Below are 23,907 nucleotides of genomic sequence, written 5' to 3'. Positions count from 1 at the left end.
TTACACTACTACATTGATACTCTGTTACAGTACTACATTGATACTCTGTTACAATATTACATTGATACTCTGTTACACTACTACATGTACATTGATACTCTGTTACAGTACTACATTGGTTACTCTGTTACACTATTACATTGATACTCTGTTACACTACTACATTGATACTCTGTTACAATATTACATTGATACTCTGTTACACTACTACATTGATATTCTGTTACAGTATTACATTGATACTCTGTTACAATATTTCATTGATACTCTGTTACATCAGTACTCTCACACACCATTACTCTGTTGTGCTATTACACTGCACGCTTACACTGGTATGCAACTGAGTGATAGCCATGCTTGCTTGTGAGAGACTGTGGATGCAATATGTAGGGCGCAACAGACGCTGAAGGAATGTTGCAGCAATTTATTGATCACATCATGAATTTCATACAGTTTCGGTCAAGGTTAATTTGCAGTGTATCAGAGTGTTCATGCATTATACAGATATATTTTTTAAAACATCAATTGTTGATCTTGGAAAAGATTTAAGGCGATCCTCAGTGTGTTTCTGTACATGTGTGTACTGACTTCGTGTATGACTGATGATGTTACTTTGATGAGAGGACGCTTGTAAACATGGCCACCAACAGCAGAAGACCTTCCACTCTGGCTTGACTGCCTGCAACATGAGATGTTTACATATTGCACTGCAAACGTCCTGTAGGGTTAAATGAATAATGGTGAAAATGGATGCGGGAACGTGTATTTGGATATTTTGTACTGCAAACTTCTTTACTGTTGGGTTAGATGAAGAACGGTGACCATGGAGGCGGGGACATGTATTTTGTATTGTAAACTTACTCTAAAGTTAGATGAAGAACGGTGACCATGGAGGCGGGGACATGTATTTTGTATTGTAAACTTACTCTAAAGTTAGATGAAGAACGGTGACCATGGAGGCGGGGACATGTATTTTGTATTGTAAACTTACTCTAAAGTTAGATGAAGAACGGTGACCATTGAGGCGGGGACATGTATTTTGTATTGTAAACTTACTCTAAAGTTAGATGAAGAACGGTGACCAAGGAGGTGGGGAAATGTATTTTGTATTGTAAACTTACTCTAAAGTTAGATGAAGAACGATGACCATGGAGGCGGGGACATGTATTTTGTATTGTAAACTTACTCTAAAGTTAGATGAAGAACGGTGACCATGGAGGCGGGGACATGTATTTTGTATTGTAAACTTACTCTAAAGTTAGATGAAGAACGGTGACCATGGAGGTGGGGACATGTATTTTTGTATTGTAAACTTACTCTAAAGTTAGATGAAGAACGATGACCATGGAGGTGGGGACATGTATTTTGTATTGTAAACTTACTCTAAAGTTAGATGAAGAACGATGACCATGGAGGCGGGGACATGTATTTTGTATTGTAAACTTACTCTAAAGTTAGATGAAGAACGGTGACCATGGAGGTGGGGACATGTATTTTGTATTGTAAACTTACTCTAAAAGTTAGATGAAGAACGATGACCATGGAGGCGGGGACATGTATTTTGTATTGTAAACTTACTCTAAAGTTAGATGAAGAACGATGACCATGGAGGCGGGGACATGTATTTTGTATTGTAAACTTACTCTAAAGTTAGATGAAGAACGATGACCATGGAGGCGGGGACATGTATTTTGTATTGTAAACTTACTCTAAAGTTAGATGAAGAACGATGACCATGGAGGCGGGGACATGTATTTTGTATTGTAAACTTACTCTAAAGTTAGATGAAGAACGATGACCATGGAGGCGGGGACATGTATTTTGTATTGTAAACTTACTCTAAAGTTAGATGAAGAACGATGACCATGGAGGCGGGGACATGTATTTTGTATTGTAAACTTACTCTAAAGTTAGATGAAGAACGATGACCATGGAGGCGGGGACATGTATTTTGTATTGTAAACTTACTCTAAAGTTAGATGAAGAACGATGACCATTGAGGCGGGGACATGTATTTTGTATTGTAAACTTACTCTAAAGTTAGATGAAGAACGATGACCATGGAGGTGGGGACATGTATTTTGTATTGTAAACTTACTCTAAAGTTAGATGAAGAACGATGACCATGGAGGCGGGGACATGTATTTTGTATTGTAAACTTACTCTAAAGTTAGATGAAGAACGGTGACCATGGATGCGGGGAAATGTATTTTGTATTGTAAACTTACTCTCAAGTTAGATGAAGAACGATGACCATGGAGGCGGGGACATGTATTTTGTATTGTAAACTTACTCTAAAGTTAGATGAAGAACGATGACCATGGAGGTGGGGAAATGTATTTTGTATTGTAAACTTACTCTAAAGTTAGATGAAGAAGAACAGTGACCATGGAGGTGGGGAAATGTATTTTTGTATTGTAAACTTACTCTAAAGTTAGATGAAGAACGATGACCATGGAGGCGGGGACATGTATTTTGTATTGTAAACTTACTCTAAAGTTAGATGAAGAACGGTGACCATGGAGGTGGGGAAATGTATTTTGTATTGTAAACTTACTCTAAAGTTAGATGAAGAACGGTGACCAAGGAGGTGGGGAAATGTATTTTGTATTGTAAACTTACTCTCTAAAGTTAGATGAAGAACGATGACCATGGAGGCGGGGACATGTATTTTGTATTGTAAACTTACTCTAAAGTTAGATGAAGAACGGTGACCAAGGAGGCAGGGACATGTATTTTGTATTGTAAACTTACTCTAAAGTTAGATGAAGAACGATGACCATTGAGGCGGGGACATGTATTTTGTATTGTAAACTTACTCTAAAGTTAGATGAAGAACGGTGACCAAGGAGGCGGGAAATGTATTTTGTATTGTAAACTTACTCTCTCAAGTTAGATGAAGAACGGTGACCAAGGAGGCGGGAAATGTATTTTGTATTGTAAACTTACTCTAAAGTTAGATGAAGAACGATGACCATGGATGCGGGGACATGTATATTTTGTATTGTAAACTTACTCTAAAGTTAGATGAAGAACGGTGACCATGGATGCGGGGACATGTATTTTGTATTGTAAACTTACTCTAAAGTTAGATGAAGAACGATGACCATGGAGGTGGGGAAATGTATTTTGTATTGTAAACTTACTCTAAAGTTAGATGAAGAACGATGACCATGGAGGCGGGGAAATGTATTTTGTATTGTAAACTTACTCTAAAGTTAGATGAAAAACGATGACCATGGAGGCGGGGACATGTATTTTGTATTGTAAACTTACTCTCAAGTTAGATGAAGAACGGTGACCAAGGAGGCGGGAAATGTATTTTGTATTGTAAACTTACTCTCAAGTTAGATGAAGAACGGTGACCAAGGAGGCGGGAAATGTATTTTGTATTGTAAACTTACTGTAAAGTTAGATGAAGAACGATGACCATGGAGGCGGGGACATGTATTTTGTATTGTAAACTTACTCTAAAGTTAGATGAAGAATGGTGACCATGGATGCGGGGACATGTATTTTGTATTGTAAACTTACTCTAAAGTTAGATGAAGAACGATGACCATGGAGGTGGGGAAATGTATTTTGTATTGTAAACTTACTCTAAAGTTAGATGAAGAACGGTGACCATGGAGGCGGGGACATGTATTTTGTATTGTAAACTTACTCTAAAGTTAGATGAAGAACGGTGACCATGGAGGCGGGGACATGTATTTTGTATTGTAAACTTACTCTAAAGTTAGATGAAGAACGATGACCATGGAGGTGGGGAGATGTATTTTGTATTGTAAACTTACTCTAAAGTTAGATGAAGAACGGTGACCATGGAGGCGGGGACATGTATTTTGTATTGTAAACTTACTCTAAAGTTAGATGAAGAACGGTGACCATGGATGCGGGGACATGTATTTTGTATTGTAAACTTACTCTAAAGTTAGATGAAGAACGATGACCATGGAGGTGGGGAAATGTATTTTGTATTGTAAACTAACTCTAAAGTTAGATGAAGAACGGTGACCAAGGAGGCGGGAAATGTATTTTGTATTGTAAACTTACTCTAAAGTTAGATGAAGAACGGTGACCATGGATGCGGGGACATGTATTTTGTTTTGTAAACTTACTCTAAAGTTAGATGAAGAACGATGACCATGGAGGCGGGGACATGTATTTTGTATTGTAAACTTACTCTAAAGTTAGATGAAGAACGGTGACCATGGAGGCGGGGACATGTATTTTGTATTGTAAACTTACTCTAAAGTTAGATGAAGAACGATGACCAAGGAGGCGGGAAATGTATTTTGTATTGTAAACTTACTCTCAAGTTAGATGAAGAACGGTGACCAAGGAGGCGGGAAATGTATTTTGTATTGTAAACTTACTCTAAAGTTAGATGAAGAACGGTGACCATGGAGGGGACATGTATTTTGTATTGTAAACTTACTCTAAAGTTAGATGAAGAACGGTGACCATGGAGGCGGGGACATGTTACCTTCAAACTCACAATCAACTAGATATGTTACCTCGGACTCACGCTCAACAAGATATGTTACCTTCAAACTCACGATCAACTAGATATGATACCTCGGACTCACGATCAACTAGATATGTTACCTCGGACTCACGCTCAACAAGATATGTTACCTTCAAACTCACGATCAACTAGATATGTTACCTCGGACTCACGATCAACTAGATAGGTTACCTTCAAACTCACAATCAACTAGATATGTTACCTCGGACTCATGATCAACTAGATATGTTACCTCGGACTCACGATCAACTAGATATGTTACCTCGGACTCACGATCAACTAGATATGTTACCTCGGACTCACGATCAACTAGATATGTTACCTCGAACTCACAATCAACTAGATATATTACCTTCAAACTCACGATCAACTAGATATGTTACCTCGGACTCACGATCAACTAGATATGTTACCTCGAACTCACGATCAACTAGATATGTTACCTCGGACTCACGATCAACTAGATAGGTTACCTTCAAACTCACGATCAACTAGATATGTTACCTCGGACTCATGATCAACTAGATAGGTTACCTTCAAACTCACAATCAACTAGATATGTTACCTCGGACTCATGATCAACTAGATATGTTACCTCGGACTCATGATCAACTAGATATGTTACCTTCAAACTCACGATCAACTAGATATGTTACCTCGGACTCACGATCAACTAGATATGTTACCTTCGAACTCACAATCAACTAGATATGTTACCTTCAAACTCACAATCAACTAGATATGTTACCTCGGACTCACGATCAACTAGATATGTTACTTTTGGACTCACGATCAACTAGATATGTTACTTTTGGATTTACGATCAACTAGGTATGTTACCTTCGAACTCACAATCACCTAGATATGTTACCTTTGAACTCATGATCAACTAGATATGTTACCTTGGACTCATGATCAACTAGATATGTTACCCTTCAAACTCACGATCAACTAGATATGTTACCTCGGACTCACGATCAACTAGATATGTTACTTTTGGATTTACGATCAACTAGGTATGTTACCTTCGAACTCACAATCACCTAGATATGTTACCTTTGAACTCATGATCAACTAGATATGTTACCTTTGAACTCATGATCAACTAGATATGTTACCCAGAGTCATGATCAACTAGATATGTTACCTTTGAACTCATGATCAACTAGATATGTTACCTTTGAACTCATGATCAACTAGATATGTTACCCAGAGTCATGATCAACTAGATATGTTACCTTCGGAGAGACCCTGGAAGTCAGAGACTGTCAGCGTGGCAGACACTGTCTTTCGGACATGTGGCACGGCCCGCTTGCTGTCAAGGCTTCGACGTTTTCTAGTTGTTTTTGTCAAGCATTTGCTATTTGTCATTGAAGTCAGCTCCTGAAATACGGTGAATAACATTTTGAGGTAAAGACATCAATAAACTGAAGACATCTCTAACAGTGGCTAGATAGATCGCTGGAACAAAGCAGGTACGAGATTGAGACAGGCATGTAGGTTGATAATCATATGTCTTTATTAGTACAGTCGGAACCCTTGATCTCGAGATCCATACACATCGAACAAATACTCCGGTCCTGATCGCCTCTGAATCCTACCGCTCAGGTCGAATTAGTGATAGATTTACATTTTACATGATTTTGTACCTATATCTTGAAGTTACCACATTAACAGGTGTGATGAGTACACATGTGAGTTTCACAAAAGTGTGAGTAACTCTACTATCCTGACGATATCATCTAACATCGTCAAACATCGCGTACACCCTGATTTGTAACAGTTGTTCAGCCTTTATCAACTTTCGCATGATACGGATTGTATGTATTTGTCTGAGCAACAATGTGTGATGCCTCGGTATCTCGAAATTGACGAATGATGGGAATGCATGACTGTACCAGATGTATGTGTCTCTCTGTTCTGCTTCATGCTTAAAATGAGTGGTATCCGTTCAGGGGTTTAGCATAATCTGATAGACATATCAATGTAATTTATTTACTTGTTTATGAAACTTGTAAAATACCAACCTTTAATACTCTGTTTCTCAGGTGACACTTCTTTTGCATGTTTACCTGTCGTCCACCCATGATGATACTATAGACCTATGATGATACTATAGACCTATGATGATGCTATAGACCTATGATTATACTATAGACCTATGATGATACTATAGACCTATGATGATACTATAGACCTATGATGATACTATAGACCCATGATGATACTATAGACCTATGATGATACTTTAGACCTATGATGATGCTATAGACCCATGACAATACTATAGACCTATGATGATACTATAGACCCATGATGACACTATAGACCTTTGATGATACTATAGACCCATGATGATACTATAGACCTATGATGATACTATAGACCTATGATGATACTATAGACCTAGACCTATGATGATGCTATAGACCTATGATGATACTACAGACCCATGATGATGCTATAGACCTATGATGATACTATAGACCCATAATGATACTATAGACCTATGATGATACTATAGGCCCATGATGATACTATAGACCCATTATGCTGCTATAAACCTATGATGATACTATAGACCCATGATGATACTATAGACCTATGATGATACTATAGACCCATGATGATACTATAGACCTATGATGATACTATAGACCCATGATGATACTATAGACCTATGATGATACTATAGACCCATGATGATACTATAGACCCATGATAATACTATAGACCTATGGTGATGCTATAGACCTATGATGATACTATAGACCTATGATGATACTATAGACCCATGACGATACTATAGACCAATGATGATACTATAGACCTATGGTGATGCTATTGACCTATGATGATACTATAGACCTATGATGATACTATAGACCCATGATGATACTATAGATGGATTGTATGGGAACATATTGAGGCTCTATGCCAAACTCCAACACATACCCTCAGTGTTTTCGTAAAGTTTTAATATCAGAAAGAGAGCATCACGCATTGAAATGAGAATAAAACAACGAACGGGCCTCGCCAGATGCCTTAGAATTCATACATGTTTTGAATGTAGGTTCTGTACAAGCCTCTTTTTCATCTATTCACTGTATGGATTTAGGGCATTCAGTACTTTGTGAGACCCCATTGTCCTGCAATACACGACTGAACGTGCCTATGTACACTGCCGATCAAAGTTTGTAGGATATCGTGTGACAGCGTATCCCAATATTCGACCCCATCTTTCTTCATATCCTCAATATTTCTAAGTCTTTTTTGGTTTATTCTGTCCTTCATTAGTCCTCACACATTCTCAATAGGGTTAGGATCTGGGTTGAAGCTGGGCCTTTTTAAAATTTCGTCCGACAACCACTGTTTTGAGTAGCCCGCAGTGTGTTTTGGGTCGTTATCATGTTGGAAAATCCAATTATCTTCATACAGTGTTCGGGCCGTTCGAAGGAGGTGGCAAATTTCAATGTCAACATATCGTTCCTTCGTCAAACTTCCAGTGAATATTCACAAAGGCGTCGCTACATGTAATGGCAGTTTTTAACGCATCTCATATGTGAAATTTCGGGCTATGATTTGGGCGTTGGTAGATATGTTCCACGGTATTTCTTTGTCAAAATTTTCACACAGTTCGGAAAAAGCCAAACAGAACTTTCATCAGAAATGAAAACATTATCCCAATCTTGATTTCGTGAGCCCTACATCAGTTAAAAATTTAAACGTCTTTCTTTTCGTGCATCTTTCATCAATGGTGAGGGAATTCCCGCCTTTTCACCCAGTTAAGTCTTTGTAATTCTTGTCTAAGGGTTTCATTACATACCTGAGGACTTCCTCTATTAAACACCTCATTTCTGATATTCTCAACGCTTTTCAATTTTTCCCTACTCACAATCTGACCAAGTCGCCGTTGATCCGTAGTATTAACACGGTAAAACTAGACAAAGTTTTACCAATATTTATGACAGTATATATTATTGAAAACTGGACATGTACAGATTAACTGACCACGTTTCACAATCTTCAAGCTGCTAAGGGTCACATTGATAACGAACGTCCGAAACCAGTATCTGGTCTGTGTCTGCAGATAGCAATAAGGTAATCAAATTCACTGTGAACTTCACCCATCAACACCGATGTCTTCAATACGTTTATGAAAATTGTCATATAATCCCGTCAAGTTAGAGTAGCTTAAGTGCGCAGTTGGCACCTATCGTCAGTCGAGTTAGGCAATAGGATTTAGATATAGCAACTGAAGTTCACAACAACAACTTTATCGTCAGTGTATCAGTAAATGGGATTATCTATGATAACTGGAATAGGTATAAAACAGGGACGACACACAGTCACAAATCGTTCAGTGACTGCTGTGTAATAAACTCTTTGTTTATATACTCAGGTAAGAAACTTTACTTTCTTCTACTTTGACATATATACCACTTCTATTCTATGTTAACTTTAATCTATTGTAAATACCTTAACTATAAGTTACCACCCTTGGCAGTACCTTCAGGTTTATGTGGAACGAGGCATCCCTTAGTGTCTTATATCTTCTGTATTACAGTGTAGGATTGTTTATTTAATACTGATTGACACTACAGTGACTATTATAGAATGTTTATAACATAGTGTGTCGGATATTTTAACTATTGTATTACCTTGTGAACACTATACTGTTTGGGACCGCTACAGAATGTAGATTGCATGAACGCCCACTGGGGTGATGTGTAGAGTACTGAACTATTGTTGTGTACATTGGAATATGTATCGCGATTAATGTAGTATGTGTCGTGTATGACGAATCTACATGTGATGTTTATGTACTTTGATATCTGATTGCATTGTGAACATGTTTTAATAATTAATTGTTAACTATGCTATTATTGACTGATTATGTAAAATCGTTCAGTGACTGCTGTGTAATAAACTCTTGCCCCGCGATTCCCCAAAGCTCGCGCTTTAATAGTAGTACTGAACTTCCCTGCCCTCCCTCCCCTGCCCCCTGCCTCCCTCCCTCCCTCCCTCCCTCCCTGCCCTCCCTCCCTGCCCCTGCCCTCCCTGCCCTCCTGCCCTCCTGCCCTCCCTCCCCTCCTGCCCTCCTGCCCCCCTGCCCTCCCTGCCCCTGCCTTGTGCTCAATCCCAACTCATGACTGAATATTCTTCAAAGTACTGTATACTGTAGACAGAGGAATGTCATGTCTACCAACTAACTCGTTTGCATCAGTCATGCCCCTTTCAAAATAATCTAGGACCAGCTTTAATTATTTTCTCTTCTGCTGTCAAATCTGCCATGTCAACAAAGGACTTTCAGCCGGTGAGATAACTCTTGATGTAGTAAGGTTCATTCTTAAGCCTACAAGAGTTGCCTCCCATATTGAGTACCTTACTACATAATGTAACGCCTATTTTACAATTATATTATCAGTATTAGGAAACAAAGACATTCTCAATAATTTCTGGGAAAAATGTAATTTCGGTCAGGTTGCAAGACGGCCCGCGAATGTGGCTTACACAACGCTCTCTATGAAAACATCGGTATTGCGACGAAGGTTTGGCGGTACTTTTCATTCATGTAATGCATTTATAATTACAGCTCTGCATATCACATACCGTTGAGCATTGACCGTTTCCACTTTTCGGACACACCAGTACAGTGCATCTGTACGTGATGGTGTCACGGGTCTTGAACTTGAAAGCATATATATCCGCGTATGTGATATCCTCATCCGTCCCTTTCACTTGTACTACGTTGTTATCAACTGTGAAATTACCGAACAGTGTAGGCTCGAGACTCCCACACTTGGTACCACCGCTGGAAAGACAAGATTAGTGATGGTACAGACAGTAAGACAAGATTAGTGATGGTACAGACAGTAAGACAAGATTAGTTATAGTACAGACAGTACGACAAGAGTAGTTATAGTACAGACAGTAAGACAAGATTAGTGATGGTACAGACAGTAAGACAAGATTAGTGATGGTACAGACAGTAAGACAAGATTAGTGATGGTACAGACAGTAAGACAAGATTAGTGATGGTACAGACAGGAAGACAAGATTAGTGATGGTACAGACAGCAAGACAAGATTGGTTATGGTACAGACAGCAAGACAAGATTGGTTATGGTACAGACAGCAAGACAAGATTAGTGATGGTACAGACAGTAAAGACAAGATTGGTGATGGTACAGACAGTAAGACAAGATTAGTGATGGTACAGACAGTAAGACAAGATGAGTGATGGGTACAGACAGTAAGACAAGATTAGTGATAGGTACAGACAGTAAGACAAGATTAGTGATGGTACAGACAGTAAGACAAGATTAGTGATGGTACAGACAGTAAGACAAGAAGATTAGTGATGGTACAGACAGTAAGACAAGATTAGTGATGGTACAGACAGTAAGACAAGATTAGTGATGGTACAGACAGTAAGACAAGATTAGTGATGGTACAGACAGTAAGACAAGATTTAGTGATGGTACAGACAGTAAGACAAGATTAGTGATGGTACACAGCAAGACAAGATTAGTGATGGTAGAGTAAGACAAGATTGTGATGGTACAGACAGTAAGACAAGATTAGTGATGGTACAGACAGTAAGACAAGATTAGTGATGGTACAGACAGTAAGATAAGATTCGTGATGGTGGTACAGACAGACAGTAAGACAAGATTAGTGATGGTACAGACAGTAAGACAAGATTAGTGATAGCAATAAGACAGACAGTAAGACAAGATTAGTGATGGTACAGACAGTAAGACAAGTGATGGTACAGACAGTGATGGTACAGACAGTAAGACAAGATTAGTGATGGTACAGACAGTAAGACAAGATTAGTGATGGTAAGACATTAAGACAAGATTAGTGATGGTACAGACAGTAAGACAAGATTAGTGATGGTACAGACAGTAAGACAAGATTAGTGATGGTACAGACAGTAAGACAAGATTAGTGATAGGTACAGACAGTAAGACAAGATTAGTGATGGTACAGACAGTGCAAGACAAGATTAGTGATGGTACAGAAGTAAGACAAGATTCGTGATGGTACAGACAGTAAGACAAGATTAGTGATGGTACAGACAGTAAGACAAGATTAGTGATGGTACAGACAGTAAGACAAGATTAGTGATGGTACAGACAGTAAGACAAGATTAGTGATGGTACAGACAGTAAGACAAGATTAGTGATGGTACAGACAGTAAAGACAAGATTAGTGATGGTACAGACAGTAAGACAAGATTAGTGATGGTACAGACAGTAAAGACAAGATTAGTGATGGTACAGACAGTAGACAAGATTAGTGATGGTACAGACAGTAAAGACAAGATTAGTGATGGTGGTAAGACAAGATTAGTGATGGTACAACACAGTAAGACAAGATTAGTGATGGTACAGACAGTAAGACAAGATTAGTGATGGTACAGACAGTAGAAGACAAGATTAGTGATGGTACAGACAGTAAAGACAAGATTAGTGATGGTACAGACAGTAAGACAAGATTAGTGATGGTACAGACAGTAAGACAAGATTAGTGATGGTACAGACAGTAAGACAAGATTAGTGATGGTACAGACAGTAAGACAAGATTAGTGATGGTACAGACAGTAAGACAAGATTAGTGATGGTACAGACAGTAAGACAAGATTAGTGATGGTACAGACAGTAAGACAAGATTAGTGATGGTACAGACAGTAAGACAAGATTAGTGATGGTACAGACAGTAAGACAAGATTAGTGATGGTACAGACAGCAAGACAAGATTAGTGATGGGTACAGACAGTAAGACAAGATTAGTGATGGTACAGACAGTAAAGACAAGATTAGTGATGGTACAGACAGTAAGACAAGATTAGTGATGGTACAGACAGTAAGACAAGATTAGTGATGGTACAGACAGTAAAGACAAGATTAGTGATGGTACAGACAGTAAGACAAGATTAGTGATGGTACAGACAGTAAGACAAGATTAGTGATGGTACAGACAGTAAGACAAGATTAGTGATAGTACAGACAGTAAGACAAGATTAGTGATGGTACAGACAGTAAGACAAGATTAGTGATGGTACAGACAGTAAGACAAGATTAGTGATGGTACAGACAGTAAGACAAGATTAGTGATGGTACAGACAGTAAGACAAGATTAGTGATGGTACAGACAGTAAGACAAGATTAGTGATGGTACAGACAGTAAGACAAGATTAGTGATGGTACAGACAGTAAGACAAGATTAGTGATGGTACAGACAGTAAGACAAGATTAGTGATGGTACAGACAGTAAGACAAGATTAGTGATGGTACAGACAGTAAGACAAGATTAGTGGTACAGAAGACAGGTAAGACAAGATTAGTGATGGTACAGACAGTAAGACAAGATTAGTGATGGTACAGACAGTAAGACAAGATTAGTGATGGTACAGACAGTAAGACAAGATTAGTGATGGTACAGACAGACAAGATTAGTGATGGTAAGACAAGATTAGTGATGGTACAGACAGTAAGACAAGATTAGTGATGGTACAGACAGTAAGACAAGATTAGTGATGGTACAGACAGTAAGACAAGATTAGTGATGGTACAGACAGTAAGACAAGATTAGTGATGGTACAGACAGTAAGACAAGATTAGTGATGGTACAGACAGTAAGACAAGATTAGTGATGGTACAGACAGTAAGACAAGATTAGTGATGGGACAGTACAAGATTAGTGATGGTACAGACAGTAAGACAAGATTAGTGATGAGTACAGACAGTAAGGACAAGATTAGTGATGGTACAGACAGTAAGACAAGATTAGTGATGGTACAGACAGTAAGACAAGATTAGTGATGGTACAGACAGTAAGACAAGATTAGTGATGGTACAGACAGTAAGACAAGATTAGTGATGGTACAGACAGTAAGACAAGATTAGTGATGGTACACACAGTAAGACAAGATTAGTGATGGTACAGACAGTAAGACAAGATTAGTGATGGTACAGACAGTAAGACAAGATTAGTGATGGTACAGACAGTAAGACAAGATTAGTGATGGTACAGACAGTAAGACAAAATTAGTGATAGTACAGACAGTAAGACAAGATTAGTGATGGTACAGACAGTAAGACAAGATTAGTGATGGTACAGACAGTAAGACAAAATTAGTGATAGTACAGACAGTAAGACAAGATTAGTGATGGTACAGACAGTAAGACAAGATTAGTGATGGTACAGACAGTAAGACAAGATTAGTGATGGTACACACAGTACGTCTTGATTAACGTTGTGGTTATAAAGAGTTTAGACTCCTCCAGGACCATTGTTGTAAACGTGTGAGTACAAGCACATTCCTCGACAAAGCGGAATAAATTAGTAGAAACAAATAGTAATAACTGCCAGGGTGTATAAAAACTATAATAGTGAATCCCAGGAAATATGTTTCATCATACGTTGAGGGTGATCAAGCAATTATGTTATGGACTGCCATCCATACTGTGTCGTATGAAGTGAATTAATTGGTTAGACTAGGTGAATGTCTGGGTTGTGTCATGGTGACCCGACTGTATGAAGTGACCAATGAACTGATTGGTTAGACTGGGTGAATGACTGGGTTGTGTCATGGTGACCAGACTGTATGAAGTGACCAATGAATTGATTGGACCACATCTTGTGACAGACATCAACATCTTCACCGCAGAGCGGAGCCACATTGACATCAACATCTTCACCGCAGAGTGACCACGACTGAGCGGGACCACATCTTGTGACAGACATCAACATCTTCACCGCAAGTGACCGACAGACATCAACATCTTCACCGCAGAGCGGACCACATCTTGTGACAGACATCAACATCTTCAACACAGAGCGGACCACATCTTGTGACAGACATCAACATCTTCAACACAGAGCGGACCACATCTTGTGCCAGACATCAACATCTTCAACACAGAGCGGACCACATCTTGTGACAGACATCAACATCTTCACCGCAGAGCGGGACCTTTACTCCATGCTCCATCGACGTGAAGCAGTCTTTGAACTACACCGATAGCGGACACTACCGATACTGACTGGCGTCTACATCTCACCTGGCTTCAGGTGGGTTCTGTGTAGTCCCCTACAGCTGTATTGTACACAGGTGCTGCTGCTTCCTGGTCAGTGTGATTGGATGGATGAGTCGTCGCTGATAATTGGTAACACTTACCTTTGTTTGAGGTTCCACAAATCTACGTTATCGCCCCCATCTGTAGCGGAACAGCTCTCTGGTATCAAAAAGTTGTCTCCCCCTGATGAAATAATAAACACATGGTCAAACATAGCTAGTTGTGTCTGGTTCGATGTGATACTCGACTTCGCCACTCTGAGTTGTTCTTATTGTGTGTTTTTCTAAAAAGCATTACGCAACATTCTGTAGCGATATTCTAAGGATAATCAACATGGTTTGAAAAAGGCAATTGTCGTATTTTGTTTACTTGGTGGATTTCAACAGATAACACAACTTTATAACAGTTAACGTTAACCAATCGATTGGTTGATCGCGATTGGTTAACGTGTTCGTAACAGTAAAGGCGAAGGTGTTAATGTACAATGATAAAAACACAATACGATGCCAACTACATAGGATTAATGTACAAAGATAAAAACACAATACGAAGCCAACTACATAAGATTAATGTACAAAGATAAAAACATAATACGAAGCCAACTACATAGGATTAATGTACAATGATAAAAACATAATACGAAGCCAACTACATAGGATTAATGTACAATGATAAAAACACAATACGAAGCCAACTACATATGATTAATGTACAATGATAAAAACACAATACGAAGCCAACTACATAGGATTAATGTACAATGATAAAAACACAATACGAAGCCAACTACATAGGATTAATGTACAAAGATAAAAACACAATACGAAGCCAACTACATAGGATTAATGTACAAAGATAATAATGTACAGATGAAGCCACTGACATATACGGTACTACACTGTAAGACGAAGCCGATGATTATAGAACCCTAGAGTATACACTGGGAAATGCCTTGGTCTCGCTTAATGGCTGGCTTCTTTCTCTGGACCTCGATGCTGTCTTGAAGTTTCCGCGTCTTCCAGTGGTTGATCTTGGTGTGTAGAATCTTTATTTGTTGCCAGGAAATATGGTGGCCGGGATTTTTAATGAGGTTTGCGGAAAGGGCAGATTTCATGATTTTCTACAACGGTCTTATGTTGTTTTACCCTGGTGGATATGGGGCGTGATGTCTCTCCTATTTAATCAATATATTTCTTTTTGAAAGGTTCAGGGTAGTACATGTTTATGGACACAATCATATGAATAATTTGATATGGTTTATGGTTTATTTTCAGAAAGACGGGTGCGACGCCGTAACCCTCAGCCCCAGCAACTCGCACAGGCACTACAGGCAGACTGGGCTGCGATTGGGCAACACGAGATTCTGAGACTTATTCGTTATTGACTTCAGCGCCACCACACGTCTCCATGTGACACTCAAGCTGACTTTCCTCGAGTTGGTGCCAAAGACGGATAAGTCTGCATTCCCAGTGTGCAATTTCGCTATATTTCATTGTCTCATAAAGCCTACAAGATGTTTCAAAATAAACATAAAAATACAGTTGAAATTCCTATATGCGTTTCTTTTGTGTGAGAGTATATTTTCGCCTTTCACTCAACGAAGTGAAGGAAGTTTCGCGGACAGCAACACATATTGTTCTAAGGACATCTAGATGTAGTTTTTCTAAAGTAAGGGCTTGCTGATCTGTACAGTTTAGTATATATACTGGACAAAATATGTTAGGGATATTGGTGTGTTTATGATTGATATTTTATCAGTGTGTCAGTGAATAAATAGATCATTATTCATAATTTCAAAATTTACATATATCCCTAACTATTTTTGTCCAGTATATATATTAGAACATATAGTTTCATTTGTACATTGAGCGAACATCGAAAGAAAACCATTAACCAATTTCTTTCACGTGAAGAATTTGTTTCATGGCGACCAAGAATTGAAAACTAATCTACCAGAAGACCAAAACCTCGTGTATTGACGTCTTGAGTATGCTGCACATTTATTTCTCTGATATATGATATTTAGATGGCGCTTCAATCCGTTTATGGTAGGTCTGTGTGCATAGATGAATGGTTTTGTGGAGATTAAAATGAGGTTTAACTCGTCATTTCTTCTTTCTTTATATCCAAAAGGATGTGTTTTACATTCAATTCTAATTTTGTGCCGGTTACAGTGTTTTTCCAATTTGTTAATGTTGTCCACAACGTTTTTATGTGTTGGCACTTATATAACATATGATGGATGGTCTCAGATTACTTATCACAAAAGGAGCACAATGAATGTGATGCTACAGTTCGACAACACTCTGTGTGTTGCCGGAATACTCTGGATCCGATAGTTTTAAATTGTAGCCATCGAACTTGCTATTGAGTGTTGCTCTAAAGGGTATGTGGTCACAGACTATAAACTATACTTCTGGGATAATTTCGTTAATGTCTCGTTCCAATTGTATTTGATTGCGTAGTTTTCCTTGAGAAGTATGTGCGTGAGTGAGTGAGTTTAACGAACACTTCAACCATTACGCTACCCCACCTCCCCTGAGAAGTATGTGAGTGAGTGAGTGAGCTACCCCACCTCCCCTGAGAAGTATGTGAGTGAGTGAGTGAGCTACCCCACCGCCCCTGAGAAGTAGAAGTATGTGAGTGAGCTACCCCACCGCCCCTGAGAAGTATGTGAGTGAGTGAGCTACCCCACCGCCCCTGTGAAGTATGTGAGTGAGTGAGCTATCCCCCCCCGCCCCTGAGAAGTATGTGAGTGAGTGAGTGAGCTACCCCACCGCCCCTGAGAAGTATGTGTGAGTGAGTGAGCTACCCCACCGCCCCTGAGAAGTATGTGAGTGAGTGAGTGAGCTACCCCACCGCCCTGAGAAGTATGTGAGTGAGTGAGTGAGCTACCCCACCGCCCCTGAGAAGTATGTGAGTGGAGTGAGCTACCCCACCGCCCTGAGAAGTATGTGAGGAGTGAGCCACCCCACCGCCCCTGAGAAGTATGTGAGAAGTGTGTGAGTGAGTGGAGTGAGCTACCCCACCGCCCTGAGAGTATGTGAGTGAGTGAGTGAGCTACCCCACCGCCCCTGAGAAGTATGTGGTGGTGGGAGTGAGCTACCCCACCGCCCCTGAGAAGTATGTGGAGTGAGTGAGCTACCCCACCGCCCCTGAGAGAAGTAGTGAGTGAGGTGGCTGGGCTACCCCACCGCCCTTGAGAAGTATGTGTGGTGAGTGAGTGAGCTACCCCACCGCCCCTGAGAAGTATGTGAGTGTGGTGGAGTGAGCTACCCCACCGCCCCTGAGAAGTATGTGGTGAGTGAGCTACCCCACCGCCCTGAGAAGTATGTGAGTGAGTGAGCTACCCCACCGCCCTTGAGAAGTATGTGAGTGAGTGAGCTACCCCACCGCCCTTGAGAAGTATGTACTTTAGACAGCGCAGTATTGAATATTTTGCATCCCTTTGTCCCCTTGTACAAGCATATTATATAAAGTATGTCTAAATAAGTTGTATTCAGTTGAAAAAATTTGTCAAACTGTAAAAAAGTACCGTCACTCTTGAGTAAATCATTGATGAATTTAACGTTTGCTGTTAAATAGCGTTTATATATAATAGGTTTCTTTGCAATAGTTATATTGTCATTTGCCCATATAAATTGTTTTGGTGTATCTGTCATATCGTGTTCTTGTAGTGATTGTAATTTTGCCCATGCTTCATAGACATCACGCCAAAAAGGATCAGGTATTTCGGGAACAATAGAATTACGCAGTTAGTTATTTCCCATCTCGGTTGGAAACAAAGTTTCTGTTGGAATGTTAATATGTACCAGTGCTTTTATTTCGTATCGCTTGTGTATGTTCTTCTTAACCAAGAGATCTTTTGAGACTGTATTGCCTCCAAAATGAGAGGTACGTTAAGTGACACTGGTGACATAATCTGATGTTCAGGCGGCCCTGCCGTGACACTGGTGACAGAATCTGATGTTCTGCCGTGACCCTGGTGACAAAATCTGATTTTCAGGCAGCCCTGCCGTGACACTGGTGACAGAATCTGATGTTCAGGCAGCCTTGCCGTGACACTGGTGACATAATCTGATGTTCAGGCAGCCCTGCCGTGACACTGGTGACAGAATCTGATGTTCTGCCGTGACACTGGTGACAGAATCTGATGTTCAGGCAGCCCTGCCGTTACCCTGGTGGCAGAATCTGATGTTCAGGCAGCCCTGCCGTGACACTGGTGACAGAATCTGATGTTCAGGCAGCCCTGCCGTGACACTGGTGACAGAATCTGATGTTCTGCCGTGACACTGGTGACAGAATCTGATGTTCAGGCAGCCCTGCCGTTACCCTGGTGGCAGAATCTGATGTTCAGGCAGCCCTGCCGTGACACTGGTGACAGAATGTGATGTTCAGGCAGCCCTGCCGTGACACTGGAGACATAATCTGATGTTCAGGCAGCGCTGCCGTGACACTGGTGACAGAATCTGATGTTCAAGCTGCCCTGCCGTGACACTGGTGACAGAATCTGATGTTCAAGCAGCCCTGCCGTGACACTGGTGACAGAATCTGATGTTCAGGCAGCCCTGCCGTGACACTGGTGACATAATCTGATGTTCAGGCAGCCCTGCCGTGACCCTGGTGACAGAATCTGATGTTCAGGCAGCCCTGCCGTGACACTGGTGACAGAATCTGATGTTCAGGCAGCCTTGCCGTGACACTGGTGACATAATCTGATGTTCAGGCAGCCCTGCCGTGACACTGGTGACAGAATCTGATGTTCAGGCAGCCCTGACGTGACACTGGTGACAGGATCTGATGTTCAGGCAGCCCTGCCGTGTCACTGGTGAGAGATTCTGATTTTCAGGCAGCCCTGCCGTGACCCTGGTGACATAATCTGATGTTCAGGCAGCCCTGCCGTGACACTGGTGACAGAATCTGATGTTCAGGCAGCCTTGCAGTGACACTGGTGACAGAATCTGATGTTCAGGCAGCCTTGCCGTGACACTGGTGACAGAGTCTGATGTTCAGGCAGCCCTGCCGGTACACTGGTGACAGAATCTGATGTTCAGGCAGCCCTGCCGTGACACTGGTGACATAATCTGATGTTCAGGCAGCCCTGCCGTGACACTGGTGACATAATCTGATGTTCAGGCAGCGCTGCCGTGACACTGGTGACATAATCTGATGTTCAGGCAGCGCTGCCGTGACACTGGTGACAGAATCTGATGTTCAGGCAGCCTTGCCGTGACACTGGTGACATAATCTGATGTTCAGGCGGCCCTGCCGTGACACTGGTGACAGAATCTGATGTTCAAGCAGCCCTACCGTGACCCTGGTGACAGAAACTGATGTTCAAGCAGCCCTGCCGTGACACTGGTGACATAATCTGATGTTCAGGCAGCCCTGCCGTGACACTGGTGACATAATCTGATGTTCAGGCAGCGCTGCCGTGACACTGGTGACATAATCTGATGTTCAGGCAGCGCTGCCGTGACACTGGTGACAGAATCTGATGTTCAGGCAGCCTTGCCGTGACACTGGTGACATAATCTGATGTTCAGGCGGCCCTGCCGTGACACTGGTGACAGAATCTGATGTTCAAGCAGCCCTACCGTGACACTGGTGACAGAATCTGATGTTCAGGCAGCCCTGCCGTGACACTGGTGACAGAATCTGATGTTCAGGCAGCCCTGCCGTGACACTGGTGACAGAATCTGATGTTCAAGCAGCCCTGCCGTGACCCTGGTGACATAATCTGATGTTCAGGCAGCCCTGCCGTGACCCTGGTGACATAATCTGATGTTCAGGCAGCGCTGCCGTGACACTGGTGACAGAATCTGATGTTCAGGCAGCCCTGCCGTGATAATGGTGACAGAATCTGTTGTTCAGGCAGCCCTGCCGTGACAATGGTGACATAATCTGATGTTCAGGCAGCCCTTCCGTGACACTGGTGACAGAATCTGATGTTCAGGCAGCCTGCCGTGCCGTGACACTGGTGACATAATCTGATGTTCAGGCGGCCCTGCCGTGACACTGGTGACAGAATCTGATGTTCAGGCAGCCCTGCCGTGACACTGGTGACAGAATCTGATGTTCAGGCAGCCCTGCCGTGACACTGGTGACAGAATCTGATGTTCAGGCAGCCCTGCCGTGACACTGGTGACAGAATCTGATGTTCAGGCAGCCCTGCCTTGACACTGGTGACAGAATCTGATGTTCAGGCAGCCCTGCCGTGACCCTGGTGACAGAATCTGATGTTCAGGCAGCCCTGCCGTGACACTGGTGACAGAATCTGATGTTCAGGCAGCCCTGCCGTGACACTGGTGACAGAATCTGATGTTCAGGCAGCAGCCCTGCCGTGACACTGGTGACAGAATCTGATGTTCAGGCAGCCCTGCCGTGACACTGGTGACAGAATCTGATGTTCAGGCAGCCCTGCCGTGACACTGGTGACAGAATCTGATGTTCAGGCAGCCCTGCCGTGACACTGGTGACAGAATCTGATGTTCAGGCAGCCCTGCCGTGACACTGGTGACAGAATCTGATGTTCAGGCAGCGCTGCCGTGACACTGGTGACAGAATCTGATGTTCAGGCAGCCCTGCCGTGACACTGGTGACAGAATCTGATGTTCAGGCAGCCCTGCCGTGACACTGGTGACAGAATCTGATGTTCAGGCAGCCCTGCCGTGACACTGGTGACAGAATCTGATGTTCTGCCGTGACACTGGTGACAGAATCTGATGTTCAGGCAGCCCTGCCGTGACACTGGTGACAGAATCTGATGTTCAGGCAGCCCTGCCGTGACACTGGTGACAGAATCTGATGTTCAGGCAGCCCTGCCGTGACCCTGGTGACAGAATCTGATGTTCAGGCAGCCCTGCCGTGACACTGGTGACAGAATCTGATGTTCAGGCAGCCCTGCCGTGACACTGGTGACAGAATCTGATGTTCAGGCAGCGCTGCCGTGACACTGGTGACAGAATCTGATGTTCAGGCAGCCCTGCCGTGACACTGGTGACAGAATCTGATGTTCAGGCAGCCCTGCCGTGACACTGGTGACATAATCTGATGTTCAGGCAGCCCTGCCGTGACACTGGTGACAGAATCTGATGTTCAGGCAGCCCTGCCGTGACACTGGTGACAGAATCTGATGTTCAGGCAGCCCTGCCGTGACCCTGGTGACAGAATCTGATGTTCAGGCAGCCCTGCCGTGACCCTGGTGACAGAATCTGATGTTCAGGCGGCCCTGCCGTGACAATGATGACAGCAAGTATGTAACGCAGCAGCCAGTACGGATCTTCTCCTTTGTTGTATCACATAGGTAACAGACGTATCCAAAGTAAGATGAAAGTGTAGTCGAAGTTTTGGACCAAAGAAATCGTCTTACAGCCACGAGAATTATTCTGCCAGATTCAATTTACAGATTGTAGTGATAATATCCCAGTCTGAGAAAGGTAAAAGACTTCAGTCATTTTACAGACTGTGGTGATGAAATCCCGGTGTTATTTGGGCATAAACAACAGCCGATGACATGATACCTTCTGTACAAGTTCTCGTATCACAAAGGTGAATAAAGATCTCACTTGTCATTAGTATTGCCATTGTAATATCACTTACCTGATGCCTTTGCTTCGGCTCGATATGACGAGATACAAGTGTTCCCCCAGCGTGGCCTGGGATGCAACAGTCGGGTTTGTGCTTGGGTCGGTTGTTGACAGTGTCATTGTAACTGCAGTGAAAGGGTGACTCTCCACCGTTGGACTGAAAATGATAAGTGTGATGAAAAGACTATCCTTATCGCATAAGCAAAGTATTAGAAAAGAACCAAACTGTCACGGAAACAGGTATTGCAGACTGTTGTACCATACATTTATGTCAAAGCCGTGCAGTCTATTGTACCATGAACCCCAGTCATACACAGTGTTGTAGCATGTATCCGAGTCATACATAACGGAGCATATATCTCACAGTCATACAGACTATTGTAGCATGTAGCCCCAGTCATACACAGTGTTGTAGCATGTATCCGAGTCATACATAACGGAGCATATATCTCACAGCCATACAGACTATTGTAGCATGTAGCCCCAGTCATACACAGTGTTGTAGCATGTATCCGAGTCATACATAACGGAGCATATATCTCACAGCCATACAGACTATTGTAGCATGTAGCCCAGTCATACATATTGTAGCAACCATCCAAATATTTGAAGCATGTATCTCAGTCAAATAGAGTATTGTAGCACGTAACCAAGTCATACTGTATACTAATGTAGCATTACCCCTGTCGTACAGACTATATAGTAGAATGCATCCCAGTCATAAAGACTGCATATATCTCAGTTATAGGGTTAGGGTAGCACCTATCTCAGTCAGTAGGTTTACTGCAGCATGTGTGCCAGTCATACAGACTGTTGTACTGCAATAATGCCATATCTGTTCTCGAGTCTGTCGTGCAGGCGGGTAGCATGCATGTTTGCAAGACATCCAATGGTTGTTGTTTCGGGAACGAGATCCCTGTCATGAAATTACATGATAACAACGAAGAAGGAATCTTTAATTTAGAATGACAGTTAAGACAAAGAATACAAATATTTACTTTTCATAACATACAAACATACTCGAAACTTTATAACCTTCACCATGTCATTGCACAAATTATTGAGTCATTTCAAAAGAATACACACCATAAAGACCGAATGTTCTATATCACAGACAGATTGAATACTCAGAGACCAAGGTCATTGTAACGTGGAATGTTGTCATTGGTTATCTTGTGAATGAATTTCTGGATGCTGTACAAAAGTATCCTAATCAGAACAATGCTGATGCGTTATCATGACCCGTACGATCCCCATTAAACACGCCTAGGATGAAACCGAATCCTCCAACAACGTTTAAGAACTCCGCCAAATTTTTCCTCGGACATGAAATAATCTCCCCAAGACTCAATGAAGCAATGGTGCCCGACCTGCATCAATGCACAAGGTGGACACACTCTGCCCATACAAACCTGCTTGTAAAATCCCTTTGATGTGTTGTGACTCACTTTATATGCCAGATGCACAATTCTTATGGAGTGTTAGTCGTTACTACACATTGAAACTGTGTTCTTTGGAAGTAATAGTTTCATTCGCGGCAGTAACGGTTTAACACTGGTTCTGTTTACTGTTTCTGTGTCACAATTTCCACTCAACTAACCACTGGCGGCCTTGCTGGACCCGTGAAGATCCGGGTTAGAATTGGTCTTCAGCAACCTATGAATGTCGTAAGAGGGGACAAACGGGATCGGGTGGTCAAG

General features: G+C 41.8%; 1 protein-coding gene across 2 annotated transcripts in view; it reads right to left on the bottom strand.

The window, feature by feature from the left end:
- Window positions 1–409: 409 nt before the first annotated feature.
- The window catches only part of LOC124285223, a 36,131-nt gene continuing 12,633 nt past the window's right edge, over window positions 410–23,907 (bottom strand). Inside the window, exons 5-9 of one of the 2 annotated variants that reach the window (XM_046721422.1) lie at window positions 22,221–22,364; window positions 14,720–14,801; window positions 10,142–10,343; window positions 5,767–5,911; window positions 410–679 (exon numbers count right to left, since the gene is read on the bottom strand). In XM_046721422.1, coding sequence (XP_046577378.1) covers window positions 14,747–14,801; window positions 22,221–22,364 — 199 coding nt within the window. In that variant the 3' untranslated portion in view covers window positions 410–679; window positions 5,767–5,911; window positions 10,142–10,343; window positions 14,720–14,746. The remainder of the gene's footprint in view (window positions 680–5,766; window positions 5,912–10,141; window positions 10,344–14,719; window positions 14,802–22,220; window positions 22,365–23,907) is intronic. The other variant, XM_046721423.1, reaches the window with a different exon arrangement.

The sequence above is a fragment of the Haliotis rubra genome, unplaced genomic scaffold (assembly GCF_003918875.1).
Source record: "Haliotis rubra isolate DU_JTF1 unplaced genomic scaffold, ASM391887v1 Scf355, whole genome shotgun sequence".
NCBI lineage: Eukaryota > Metazoa > Mollusca > Gastropoda > Lepetellida > Haliotidae > Haliotis > Haliotis rubra.
This window is presented reverse-complemented; position numbering and strand designations above follow the sequence as displayed.